At 38.3% G+C, this 14,378-nt stretch overlaps 1 protein-coding gene across 1 annotated transcript in view; it reads left to right on the plus strand.

Moving 5' to 3' along the window:
- The window catches only part of TEX11 (testis expressed 11), a gene marked incomplete at both ends in the record, with an annotated part of 365,391 nt that overhangs the window by 177,136 nt on the left and 173,877 nt on the right, over positions 1-14,378 (plus strand). The window contains 2 exons of the mRNA XM_081125501.1: positions 5,201-5,255; positions 8,409-8,504. Coding sequence (XP_080981627.1) covers positions 5,201-5,255; positions 8,409-8,504 — 151 coding nt within the window. The remainder of the gene's footprint in view (positions 1-5,200; positions 5,256-8,408; positions 8,505-14,378) is intronic.

Raw genomic sequence — 14,378 nt, forward strand, 5'->3', positions numbered from 1 at the left:
CGATTGCCTCTCACATGTACCCTGACTGGGGATCAAAACCCGAAACCTGGGTATGTGCCTTGACCAGGAATCGAACCTGCCACCTTTGTTGTATGGGACGGTGCTCCAACCAAGTGAGCCACACTGGTCAGGGCTCTTTGCACCTTTATTGATAAGTTTTTACCCCTCTCTGGCTTTTCAGGATTTTTTTTTAATTCTTTGATTTTATGTAATTTCAAAATGACATGCCTAGGTATAGCTTATTGGCATTCATCTGCTTTGTGTTCCCTAAGTTTCCTGGATATGTGGTTTGGTATTGTATATTAATTTGGGGAAAATTCTTAGTCATTATTGTTTCAGCTATTTCTTCTGTCCCCTTTCACTTTTTTTTTTCCTTCTGGTATTTCCATTACATTTAATGTTATGCCTTTTGTAGCTGTCCCACAGTCCTTGGATATTTTGTTCTCTTTTTTACAGTGTTTTCTTTGCCTTTCTGTTTCCAGGGATGCTTTTGATATATTCTCTAGCTCATAGATGCTTTCCTTAGCCATGTCTAGTTTATTAAAAAACCCATCAGAGACATTCCCCATGTCCATTACAGTGTTTTTCTTTTTTTTATCTCTAGCATTTCTTTTTTGATTCTTTCTTAGGATTTCCATCTTTTTGCTTGCATTGCTCATCTGTCTACTTTATCCATTAGCCCTTATTGTATTAGCCATAATTATTTTGAATTTCCAACCTGATAATGTTAACATCCCTGCCATGTCTGGTCCTGATGCTGTCTTTGTCTCTTCAAATTGTGTTTTTTGCCTTTTGGTATGCCTTGTAATTTTTCTTCATAGGTGGACATGTTGCACTGAGTAAAAGGAAATGTAAATAGATCTTTAATAATGCACTGGTTAGATTTGGGGGAATTGGAAGAGTTCTATAGTCCTATGAATATTTCTCAGTCATTTCTCAGCCTATGCCTCTTAACTGTGAACTTCACAAGTGTTTCTCAGCCTTTTCTTCTCTTTTTAGGTGGTACATAATGGCTAGAGTAGGGTGGAGGTGAGCGTTTCTTTCCCCCAGGTCAGTTAGGCTCTGATAATACCCCAGGAGGTTAGGCTCTGGTTAACTAGTTTCCCATCAGGGCAGACCTTGTTAAGATGAACAGAGTACTCTAGAGTATTTCAGAATAGTTTCTTTTATCCTCCTCCTGCCAAAGCCCAAGGGGATATTTTCCTGATATTTGCTGTGGGAATCTGGTTCAGCTCCTGTAGGTCAATTTAATAATATTGTGGGTTCTCCTCTACGACTAGGTTCCCCTGGAGTTTTTAACTCTCAGATTTGTCCACATTGAGCTTCTAGCAATCTATCAATTTTACAGTTCACAATTTCCTGTTCCAGCACTGGTTTCTTGGCAGTTTCTGCTTGTGAGTCGTTCCTGTGGTAAGTCACAACTCCTGGATTTGCCTGTCCATCTCTCCAATCTTGAGCGTAGTGGTTTACCCTCTGTCTTCCCTTCTCCTATAGATCCAAGAAGAGTTCTTGATTTTTCAGTTTTTTACTTGTTGTTAGAATGGGGTAGTGACTTCCAAGCTTCTTACATATGGAACCTAAAGCCAAAAATGTGATTTCGTTTTTAAGCTTGGTTTCCTTACCATTGTAAATCAAAATTAATTTTAGACTATAATAGAGAATAAAGGGCATTTACTTGAGCAAAAAAGGAACTGCAGCCTGGGAGACAGATTGAGGTAGCAACTTAAATTTCATTCCATTGAGACAAAGGGGAGGCCATCTTTTATAGCAAAAATTCCTACCCAGCAGACAGAGAGAGACTTTGCTTTGTGCGATGGGTGTACCATTCAGTGTGCAGATGATGTTTTCTTGAGTTTTACACTTGAAACCTGTATAGTTTTATAAACCAATGTCATCCCAATAAATTCAATAAAAAAAGTTTCCACCCAGGTTATCAGTTCAGTCTGTTCTATGTAAATGCGGTATCCATATTGTGCAGTTTTGATTAGACAGGGCAGGTCTCAGTCCATTGGTCGAAAGATAAAACCATGGCTTCCCTGCAGTGGTTGACTCAGACAGTGTAAACAAACAAGCATAATGTGCGAAGCCAAGAGTTCAGTCTGAGGTTCTTCCTGGAATACAGAGTACCCGACAAACTCCTGTCAGCAAATGGCAGCTAGGCTTTTATTATTTATAGAATTTGGGCCCTTGGTTGACCATGGTGAGTACATCTCAGCAGATAAATTCCTTCTGGAGGTTCATATCAAATGAATCTTTTTTCTTGGGGTTCATACCATTAGCCCTTGGTCAAAGTACCTTAATTTTCAGTTATTGTTTGATACGAGGTTTTCCTGAAGCCATTTGAGCCATTCAGGCTCACAGCCCTTTGCTGATGGATCTGTGTATTTCTTGAGGAATGCTTCTTAGTCTGCCACAGATCACCCTCTGATTACTCCTGAGTGGGTGTAGCCAAGCACATATGCATAGCCTTTCTGTATCCTCAGGGATGAATGTGACCCCAGGATTGTTCTTGGCTGTCAAACTTCTGGCTTTTTTTTTAATTTTAAATTTTATATCACTTGTTGCTACTATTATCATGGAGCACCAGTCCCCTGTATTATAACTTTTAAAAATTTATCTTTATTGTTGAAAGTATTACAAATTTCCCCCTTTCCTCCCCCATTGATCTTCTTCACCCTGTGCCCCTCCCCCCAGGCCTTCACCACACTATTGTCTGTATCCATGGGTTATGCATATATGCATATGAATTCTTATGTTAATCTCTCCCCACCCACCCCCACCTTCCTTCTGAGATTCGTCAGTCTGATCCATGCTTCTATGTCATTGAATCTGTTCTGTTCATCAGTTAATTTTGTTCATTAGATTCCACATATGAGTGAGATCATGTGACACTTTTCTTTCTCTGACTGGCTTATTCCATTTAGCATAATACTCTCCGGGTCCAACCATACTGTCTCAAAGGGAAAGGGATCCTTTGTTTTTACAGCTGCATAGTATTCCATTGTGTAAATGTCTGAGAAGATACTTGATATGATTTCAATCTTCTAAAAAAGTTTATTTTATTTTAGAAATTTTTAAAAAAATATGTTTTTAGTGATTTCAGAGAGAGGAAGGGAGAGGGAGAGATAGAAACATCAATGATGAGAGTCATTGATCGGCTGCTTCCTGCTTGCCTCCCACTGGGGATCGAGCCCACAACCCAGGTGACACTCAACCACTTAGCCACACTGGCCGGGTTACCAGTCCCCTCTTAATTGCTCACCACCAAGACCTCCAGTGTGGCTCAGTGGTTGAACATCAACCCATGATCTAGGAGGTCTTGGTTCAATTCCCAGTCAAGGCACATGCCTGGTAGTGGGCTGGATTCCCAGTAGGGGGTGTGCAGGAGGCAGCCAATCAATGACTTTCTCATCATTGATGTTTCCATCTCTATCTCTCCCTCTCCCTTCATCTCTCTGAAATCAATAAAAACTATTAAAAAAAAAGATCTCCATTGGTTTTGACAATGTCCCTTAGGCAGGAACATCTGCTCTGTTCTAAAGAAAGTCAGTACCTTCAGACAGAGATGTTGAGCTCTTCCACTTTATTCCCTGCTTCTCCCCCTGGGCAGAATCTCTGTGCCACACTATTGGAGTTGGGGGCAGGGCAGGAACATGGCATGCTTCTCCTGGAGTGACACCTTTGCTCTATGAGTGGATGCTAAGGAGATGGTTGTACCCGATCTTATTAGCATGCCCTTCTGGCAAGGAAGCTCTGTCCAATGAGCCAGCCTTAGTGAAGACAGTCAGGGTCCTAATGTTCTTAGTCGGTTACACCTGGGGTAGAGCCCTTACCCTAAGAGTGAGAACTGGGTGGGGAAAGGAAGACCCAGTTCTTTCATTGTACCTGCCCAGAATAGCACTTCCACAGCCCAGGTCTGGGGAAGATAATAGAGGCTGGCAGGCTGCCCCTCCCAAGGTGAAACCATAGCTTAGGAATCTAGGAGCTGGAGGAAGAGGGAATTCCCACCTTCTTGACAGCACTTATCTGGAATAGCTTCCATGAGATGGAGCTGGTGTGGATAGCAGCAGGTGCAGATAAGAGCTCAAATGTCACAGACTCTCACTGTTCTAAGATTTAGTTGTTTTTTTTAATAAGTATTTTTCCATTTGCTATAGACCCTTAGGACAATTTCTAGAGACTTTAAATGGTCATTTATTTTAGTGATTTTCCCAGGAAAATGGTTGTTTCATTGGGGAGAGGGTCCAAGAACTTATACCACCATTACAAAAGTTGCATCCTCATTCGTAATTTAAAAAAATGAATGTAGAAGGCTTAATATACCAATGGAGACATCTATGAGATAGACTCACAGTGACTAGGCCAGCATTATTGTGTCCTTGTTAGCAAGCTGAAAACTCAGTTTGGTAGTTCTGGGTCTTTGTAGAGTTTTTAAAAAGGAATATTTCAAAGTCATCTTCAATTTAATTCATTTCACCAAAATTTTATTGACATCCTCCCTTGGAATACCAATTTTATGGTGAGTGATCTTTGTTTTGCTTTTTAAGTTTTAGATTTTGAAATCCTGAGGCTCATATTAATATATTATATGTGGTTATCAGAATGTCCCATAGATAATGTGGTTTAATAATTAAAGCAGAAAACGGAAAGTCACATTTTTCTACTCCCCAACCCAACTCATTTTCAGTACCAATGCAGGAAATATTAGAAATTACTTAACTGCTAAATTGGTTCTTTCAGTTGCAAAATGGAACTAATAGTGCTTCACAAGGGTGTTGTGAAGCTTAATAAATATTGCTAAGCATTTGTTTCTGTGAAAATCCTGTATTTGTTTTATTTTTAAAATATATTTATATTTTGTAGACTTTAAAATGTGCCATTAAATAAGAACTAGCATACACATGTAAGCTCGTTTAATGTAGTATATTTATAAGTATAGTCAAATGGAAAAGAGCAATAATATAATTATAGTGCTGATTTATTTGATATATATCCTGAGAAAATTGTGGCTTTTTGTAGTTAGAAAGTAATGCTTTATACAATTGATTTTCATGTATTTGTTGTCTAATAATCTGTTGTAGAGTAAAATAGAACAGTTGGAATATAGTATAATTATACCATGTCTTCTTAGTAATATGTAATCTTGAAAAATGTAATCTAAAATGAATATGTCTTTTTTTTTTCTTTTTTAAATGATTAGCCAAAGCTATGATATTGGAAAGATGGATAAAGATTCTGTTGAGCCAAAAATGCTGGTAAGAATCATATTAAATATTGCAGAAATAGGTAGAAGAAATATAGTTTATGTTGCTGTTATAAAATTATAATAGTCTATTCTCCCATTTGTGAATAGATTATCTATTGGACACACCATTTTATACCTCAGTGCATTAGTTTCTGTAAAATTGATATACTAACACTTGTAGGATAGATTCTTGCACCCATGAGTTAATATGTGTAAAGTGCTTAAACAGTGTTTGGCTATATAAGTTTTAGCTTTGATTATTGTATGTTAAAAAATTCTAGGTTTTCCTCTAACCACCCAGATAGAATGTGCTTGGTGTCAGAGTTAATTTTAATATTTAATCAAGCAAAATGTGAACAAATATGTAAACAAATCTGATGTAAAACTAATTTAATACATGCCATAGCAAAATGGAATTTTTTTGAATACCCATTTCTGCTTCTTACCATTATAGTGTATCAATCAAAATGTAACTGAATGCCTGTATATACCTGCCAATGTGATAGATGTGGAATAAAAGAGGAGTATAAAACATGGCCTCTACCCTTATGTTTATGTTTAAAGTATAAAATTAATACAAGTGAATACAATGGAGTATTACTCAACCTTGAAAAGAAAGGAAATTCTGATTCATGCTACAACATAGATAAATCTGAAGACATTATGCTAAGTGAAATATGCCAGACACAAAAAGACAAATACTGTATGATTCTACTTAGATAAAGTATCTTGAATAGTCAGATTCATAGAGACATAAAATAGAATGGTGGCTACAGGGGTTGGAAGGGAGGGGAACATGGGAGCTATTGTTTAATGGGTACAGTGTTTCAGTTTTGCATGATTAAAATTAGAGTTCTGAATATGTTCAGTGGTGATGGTTGCACAACAATGTAAATGTACTTAATACCACGGAACATAATACACTTAAAAATGGTTAACAAGGTCAATTTTAAATGTGTTTTATCACAATTAAAAGTAATAAAAATATATTGTGATAGTGTGACAGAATGGGTTGTATTAGACAGCAATGATAAAAAATGAACTATAAGAATTGAAACAGTATGGATGTTCTGATATATAATGTTGAACAAATAAATAAAGCCATATATAAAGTAGTACATACTGTATGATTCCATAAATGTAAATGCCAAAAGCCGATAGAACTAATACATGGTATTTGAAAGTCAGGTAGTTGGTTACCCTTGTTTGGAATAGTGTCTGAAAAAAGGCATGAAGTGAGCCTGTTGTTGTTAATGTTCTGTTTCTTTTATTTTTAATTTTTTATTGTTGACACTATTACAGATGTCCCCCATTTTCCTTCCCTTTGCCCAGTGCCCTCCACACCATCTTTACCACATTGTTGTCTGTGTCCATGGGCTATGCATCTATGTACATATGTGCTTTTGTTAATCTTTTCCCACCTCCCTCCCCTCTAAGATCTGTCAGACTGTTCCATGTTTTTGATATCTGTGACATTAACATACATGTGTTCACTTTATGAAAATGTATGTACTCTTGAGAGTTTGAACTTTTTTCTATTTTATGCTTCAATTAAAATTTCAAAAACAGATTTCATAACTGAGTATTAGTGAAACAATTTGGGAAAACTAAATGGTAAACTGTGAGGTACTGACCTGAGGTTTGTACAAGGGCATGCAGAAAGGGGAATATCAGGGTTGACTGGAGTAGTTGAGGAAGCCTTGTGGTAGGAAGTCCTTGAAAAGTAGATGGGTTCCATACAGGTTCCATACAGTTAAAATGGAGGGAGAAGGGAATACCAGGCAAGATGTCTGGAGGAGGAAATGAGGATAGAACACAGGATTTATTGTGATTGAAATGTAATATGTATATTGCGAAGCAAGATTACAAAGTAGTTTTCCTTTTTTTTTTTTTTTTTTTTAGTTTTAAGTATTTTTAAAATTAAGATATAGTTGGTGAAGTCGTTTTTCTTTCATGGTGACAGTACTTTATTGAGGTTTAATTTATGTAGAATAATTTGCACAATAATTATACAACTCTTAAGTGTACAGCCTGATGAATTTTAATATATCTATATGGTCTTGTTACTATCACAGATCAAGTTACTATCACAGATCAAGTTACAGAAATTTCTATCACCCTCAAAAGTTCTGTTGGGCCCTTTCTAGTTAGTAGTCATTCCTACCCCCAGGATAAAACCACTATTCTGACTTCTGTTGCTATAGATTATTTTCAGCTTTTCTTGAACTTTGTATAAATGGAATCATATAGTATGTACTGTTTTATGTCTGCCTTCTTTTGCTTAACATAATAGTTTTGAGATCCTTCCATTTTGTTATATTTTTTCTGACTATATGACCCTTTTACTATTATGAAATAGCTACAGTCTTTTTCAGAGATGCTGTATTTACTCCATAAAAGTCCTCTGGGAGAGTTTATAAGTTGAGAGTTGTTCTACAATAATAATAATGATGTTAAGTCCATTATATACATTTTACTTGATCCATATTAGTTTTTGAATTAAAAAACTTAAAGGTATGATACTCTAAATGTCATTTCTCTAGTTTCACAGAGCCTTAATGTGCTTAACGTATATTAAATGTTAGAAGATCACCTTTGCCTGGTCCTACTGTTCTTATTATACTTAGAGGCAGACTCTTCATTGAAATAGGGCTCCTTCTTTCAAAATGTGAACCTGTAGTTAAATATGTTCACACTGAATAGAGTTACTCCCCTTATCAATGTGGACCTGTCTGGAGAAACGTACTTAATTCAGCAATACATTATTAATTTTAAAACTTAGCTGAGTTGGCAGAAATCTCTCTAGGAAAGTATATCTATCTGTTCCTACTGAAATGGTGGTATGTGTGTCTTGGTCCAATTGGTTAATTTCAACCAAGCTGTAAAGTCTGAGAAAGGGATGATGTCTTTCTATTTATCTCTTCTGATGTAGGCTTAATATAATGCAACCTATACGGTAGGTGGTAAGGTGATTAAATTAAGTATTGCTGTGATCTAGTGGTGTGGGTAGCATAATGAGGAGACATATACCAAGACTATGCGGTTACTTAAGAAAATGATGACTTAACATTTGAGAAGATGCCTGTCACTATGTAAATGCTAATCAGATGTTGTATTATAATTTAACCCTCAGCTGTGTGCTTTTTTCTATTTTTAATTATAGGCTAAAATTCTACGGTTACTAGCCACTGTTTATTTGGATTGGGATGACAGAGAATATTATGATCAGGCTCTCAGCGCTGTAAACCTAGCAAACAAGGTATGAGGTTTTTATTTTTGAAATTGGTGAATTTTTTAAAACTTTGATTCACATTTTGAAATCTAATTTCGACACTTGCTTTAGTATCCCTAGAATTTTTTTAAACAACAGATTATAATAATCTTTTTTTTTATAGCACAGAAAGGAAAAATAAAATGTACCCCATTGACAGTGGATACTTTTGAAAAAAATTCTTTTGTATGAAACAGGCCTCTCTCTCTGCTGTGAGTTTTTAGGATAAAGAAGGAAATGATGATAAGATAGGCAGACAATGGAATTTAGTTTAAAAACCAACACCATGAGCAGGAAGGCAGGCAAGGAAGACAGAAAGAAGGGGGAAACGGCAGTTGGGTAAGCCAACCCACAGTGGGCCACCGCTGTGTATCAGGTTAAATACAGTAGCTCATTTATTCATTCAACAAGTGAATATTGAGTACCTCCTATGCCCTGAGCTGAGTGTTGGGGAGGATTGATGAGGAAAATCAGACTTGGTGCTAGGGGGGCAATGAGTGCTTGAGATGTCTATTGAAGGTGGTTGTGGGAGCAGCAGCAAAGTTTGCGGGGAGAGGATAAAGAAGACTTCCTGGATGGGTGCTGATAATAACTTGGAGTGGAAGGAGGTGGGCAGACTGCCCATGTGGTGTTCCAGGCAGAGGGAACAGCATGTGCAAAGACTTAGGATCAAGAGAGACACCACAGGCATTCAGGAAATTGGAACAAGTTCCCCTGAGGCCACCAAAGTTTATTCAGACAAGAAAAATCAAAAGCAGAGCACACAGATGTGAAGTGAGTAAATTGGACTAGCAGGACCGTTAAACAGTAGCTGCCAGTCCTTGCCCATGGGAAAAAGAAAGCATTGGCAGCCTTTTTAAATACAGAGACTGCAGGAGAAGCAGAAAGCCTGGGGAACTGCTGTAGACAAACTCAGCTTCCTCGCTGGCAAGGTCATTTGGGACAGGAGAGACTCTAGACTCTAGCTGGGTCCTGCAGTCAAGGGAGTCTCTACTTTCCATGGAATCCTTTATAGGAGGCCTTGGCACTTGCCATGCCCTCTGCCTGGAATTCTCATCCCCTGAGTCTGCACGCTACTCATTTTCTCCCTGTCCCCTTAACCCTTCAGAATGCAGTTCTGGCCACACTTCCTTAGGGATGTCTTTTCTGACCAACACCACCCTGAAATGCATCAACTCATGGATGGTCCATGCTCCAGAGACTTCCACCTTGTGGCTATTACCACAGTTGTGATTTTATATCTATTTGTGTGGATTAAAAAAAATAATAATGACTCTCTCTCCTGGTAGACTGTAAGCTCTATGAAAGCAGCAATCAAGGCTGATTTTGCTCACTGCTGCATCCCCAAAACCTAGCATTGTGCCTGGCACATAATAGGAGCTCAATAAATATTAAGAGCTAGGTCATGTTAGACAATATTAACCATCTGTGACCTATTGAATAGCAACTTCATATGATTTGTCCTAATATTAATTGAATGAATGAATGAATGAATGAATGAATGAATGAATGAATGAATTTGAGTTTTTCTGAGCACTACCCACTGCAGCATGGAGTTCAGTACAAGAAGGGTCCAGCTTGGGCCTGTTCAAAGGGCAGGTTTTTCCTGAAATTATAAAGATCTGAGTATTTGGTTCCTGGTCATGTTCTAGACTTGAACAGCACTTCTCACACTTCGTTGTGCATTCGGAGCTCCTGGGGACCTTGTTAATGTGCAGATTCTGACTCTTGTCAGTCTGGGGTGAGGCCTGAGATTCTGCATTTTTAGCAAGCTCCCAGGTGATGCCCACTGGAAGGCAGCCAGAGGGAGGGAGGCCAAAAGGCCTACTTGGAGCCAGTTGGTAAAGGTCCTCTGTGCCTCACAAAGGAGCTCCCAGTAAGGTTTCTTTCTCTTTTCTTTCTCAGCCAATACAAAATTCAGAAATTCACTTGAAAGAGATGGGACTTCAGGTCATTACCCTAGTATCTGGAAAAAAAGCTGAGCAGCTGTCACATATAAATGAAAACTTTCCAGATCACTGAAACTTAGCCCTCCATGTGCCCAAACTGTTTTTCTTTTCATTGTTATTGGTGGAAATATTTCAAATTAATGTTATTAAACACTAGCCTTCTTAAACAGAGTAAATTGGACAGAATCTGTAAAAAAAAAAACACCCAACACCAGTGGTTTTCTTTCAGCTCATGCTCATACATACATGCATACATACATACATATATACTCACATGCATATATACTTCTACACTCGACAGGGAACATTGATAGGCTGATGACAATTTAAAAAGATTCAATTAGGATCAATATGTTTTACTTAATAAGGCAATTAAATATACTGATAAGTTTTAGAAAGAGATTTTTTCAACAAGATTGGAAGCATGAAAATGAATAGTTCAGTTAACCAAAGTATTGAATTCCTCAAACATAACATGTACTTGAATTATATTTTCCTGAACTTTATGTCATGTAGGTGGTGTTATTTAATGCTGAAAAACTTCTTTAATATTAAAGTTTTTAAAATTTAAAAATATTATTAGACATGAAAATTTTCAAAAGTTTTTTTTTTAATTTGCCAAGATTCAAGTTCAAGTAAAAAACAGGGACCAAGAGAACTGAGGAGGTTGCATACTGGCTATATGCCTTCTTGCCAGCATGTCTCTTTTTTCCCTGGATGCAGAAGTTGCAGTTTTTATAGTGACAGTTGCTCACCTACATTGCTCCTAACATATATCATATAATGAACTTTTTAGCATTTTTTCCCCTCAGTATGGTCATGCACTGATGAATGACGGGGATACATTCTGAGAAATGTATAGGTAGGGAGTTTCATTGTACAAACTTCATAGAGTACACTTACACAAACCTAGATGGTATGGTCTACTACACACCTAAGCTGTATGGTATAGCCTATGGCTCCTAGGCTACAAACTTATTCAGCCTGTTACTGTACTAAATTCTGTAGACAACACATGGTAAATATTTGTGTATCTAAAGATAGAGATGGTGCCATAAAAATACAGTATAAAAGATATAAAATGGTACACCTGTATGGGGCACTTACCATGAATGGAACTTGCAGGACTGGAAGTTGCCCTGGGTGAGTCAGTGAGTGGTGACTGAATGTGAAGGCCTAGGATATTATACTACTGTAGACTTATAAAAACTATACACTTAGGCTACACTAAATTTATAAAACAATGCAAAATTAAGTGAAGCCCAAAAGAAAATGATGCAATCAAGAGTCGTGGTAAACATGACACGTACAAGGCTGCTGCCAACATAACAACATACTGTTTTACAGCAAATGTTTTTTATAAGTAGGAAGAGTACACTCTAAAATAATGGTAAATAGTATAGTAAGTACATAAACCAGTAACATAGTCACTTATATCATTATCAAGAATTATGTACCATACATAATTGTATGTGCTATATATTTTTATAGGACTGGCAGCACAGTAGGTTTGTTTAGACCACATTACCACAAACGTGAGGAATGCATCGCACTATGATCTTAAGAAGGCTGTGATAAGAATTTTCAGTTTCATTATAATCTTACAGGCCCACCATCATATATGGGGCTCCCTCATTGACTGAAACATTGTTATATAGTGCATGACTATATAGGATCAGGTATTGCATTTATGTGTCATGTCTCTTTAGTCTCCTGTAATCTGGAACATTTCCACAGCCTTTCTTTGACATTTTAGAAGAATACAATAGCTCCCCACCTTTTTTATTTTAATATATATCTTTATTGGTTTCAGAGAGAGGAAGGGAGAGGGAGAGAGGGAGATAGAAACATCAGTGATGAAAAAGTCATTGATTGGCTGCCTCCTGTACGACCCCACCTGGGATTGAGCCTGCAACCTGGGCATGTGCCCTGACTGGGAATCAAACCAAGATCTCCTGGATCATAGGTCGATGCTCAGCTGCTGAGCCACACTGCTGGGCTCCCCACCTTGTTTCAACCAAAAGTTCTTTGTTTGAGGTTTATCTGATGTTTCCTTCTCTTTTTTTATTTTTATTTTTTTATTTTAATTTATCTTTATTGTTGAAAGTATTACAGGTGTCTCATTTCACACCCCCCAATTGACCCCCTGCACCTCGCTCCCACCCCCTCCCCAGGCCTTCACCTCATCATTGTCTGTGTCCATGGGTTATGCATATATGCATATAACTTCTTTGGTTAATCTCTTCCCACCCTTCACCTCCTTCTTTCTTCCCCCTGAAATATGATCGTCTGTTACATGTGTCAGTGTCTCTGGATCTATTTAGTTCATCAGATTCTTTTGTTCATTAGCTTCCTGTTAAAGAAGACCCTTCAACATTTTCTGTAGTGCTGGTCTGGTGGTGATGACCTCCTTTAGCTTTTCCTTGTCTGAGAAGCTCTTTATCTGACCTTCAATTCTAAATGATAGCTTTGCTGGGTAGACTAATCTTGGTTGTAGTTCCATGTTTTTCATCACTTTGAATATTTCTTGCCACTCCCTTCTGGCCTGCAAAGTTTCTGTTGAGAAATCAGCTGAGAGTTGTATGGGTGCTCCCTTATATGTAACTAACTGCTTTTCTCTTGGTGCTTTTAAGATTCTCTCTTTGTCTTTAACTTTTGGCATTTTAATTATGATGTGTCTTGCTGTGAGCCTCTTTGGGTTCCTTTTGTTTGGGACCCTCTGTGCTTCCTGGACTTGTAAGTCTATTTCTTTCTGCCGGTAGGGGAAGTTTTCTGTAATTATTTTTTCAAACAGGTTTTCAATTTCTTGCTCTCTTTCCTCTCCTTCTGGCATCCCAATAATACCAATGTTGGGCCTTTTGAAGTTATCCCAGAGGATCCTTATGCTATCTTCATATTTCTGGATTCTTTTTTCTTTTTGCTCTTCTGGTTGGGTGTTTTTTGTTTCCTCATGTTCCAAATTGCTAATTGGATTCTCAGCGTCCTCTACTCTACTGTTGATTCCCTGTAAATTATTCTTCATTTCACTTTGTGTAGCCTTCATTTCAAATTAGTACTTTATTAGGTCATTGATGGTCTCACTTGTTTTCTAATACTCTTACTAATATGCTTGAGCATCCTTATAAACAAAATTCTGAACTCTGTATCTGTTAGCTTGCTTTTATCTATTTCATTTAGTTTCTCTTCTAGAGATTTCTTCTGTTCTTTCCTTTGTGACATGTTTGTTTGCCTCCACATTTTGGCTGCTTCCTGGTGTTTGTTTCTATGTATTAGGTAGAGCTGCTATGTCTCCTGGAACTTGTAGAGTGTCTTTGTGTAGTAGGTGTCCTGTAGGGTACAGTGGCTCAGCCTCCCCAGTCACCTGAGCTGGGCCTTCTAGGTGCTCGCCTGTGTGAGCTGTGTGCACTGTCCTGTTGTAGTTGAGCCTCTGTTGCTGTTGGCATCACTGGGAGGAATTGACCCCCAGGCCAGTTGGCTGTGAGCACCAGCTACAACTACAGCTAAAGAGCTGCTATGCTGGAGACACCCCTATGGGTCAGGATTTACTTCAGTGGAGCTTTGGTGTTCACCAAGTGCGCCCCTTGAGTGTGTCACTCGTGGATGTGGTAGGGTTGTAATCCAGGGTCGTTAAGTCTGACCACCAGGTGCACTGTCTCTGGGGCCTCCCGGAAGGTGCAAAGTCAGTCTGGGCCAGTGCCTTGCCCAGGGCCACCCAGCATGAGCTACACAGCAAACCGTAGTTGGCTGCTACTTGTGCTGGGCTTGGCATTGCCCAGGAGAGGCCAAGCTATGAGCCAATGCAGGCTGCCTCTAGTGCCAGGCCTGGGGCCACTTATCAAGCTCTATGGGGCCCTGGGGCCACTTATCAAGCTCTATGGGGCCCGCTGCTGTTTGTTTGAGAGGTTTTAGGAAA

Source organism: Miniopterus schreibersii (genome assembly GCF_964146895.1).
Source record: "Miniopterus schreibersii genome assembly, chromosome: X".
NCBI lineage: Eukaryota > Metazoa > Chordata > Mammalia > Chiroptera > Miniopteridae > Miniopterus > Miniopterus schreibersii.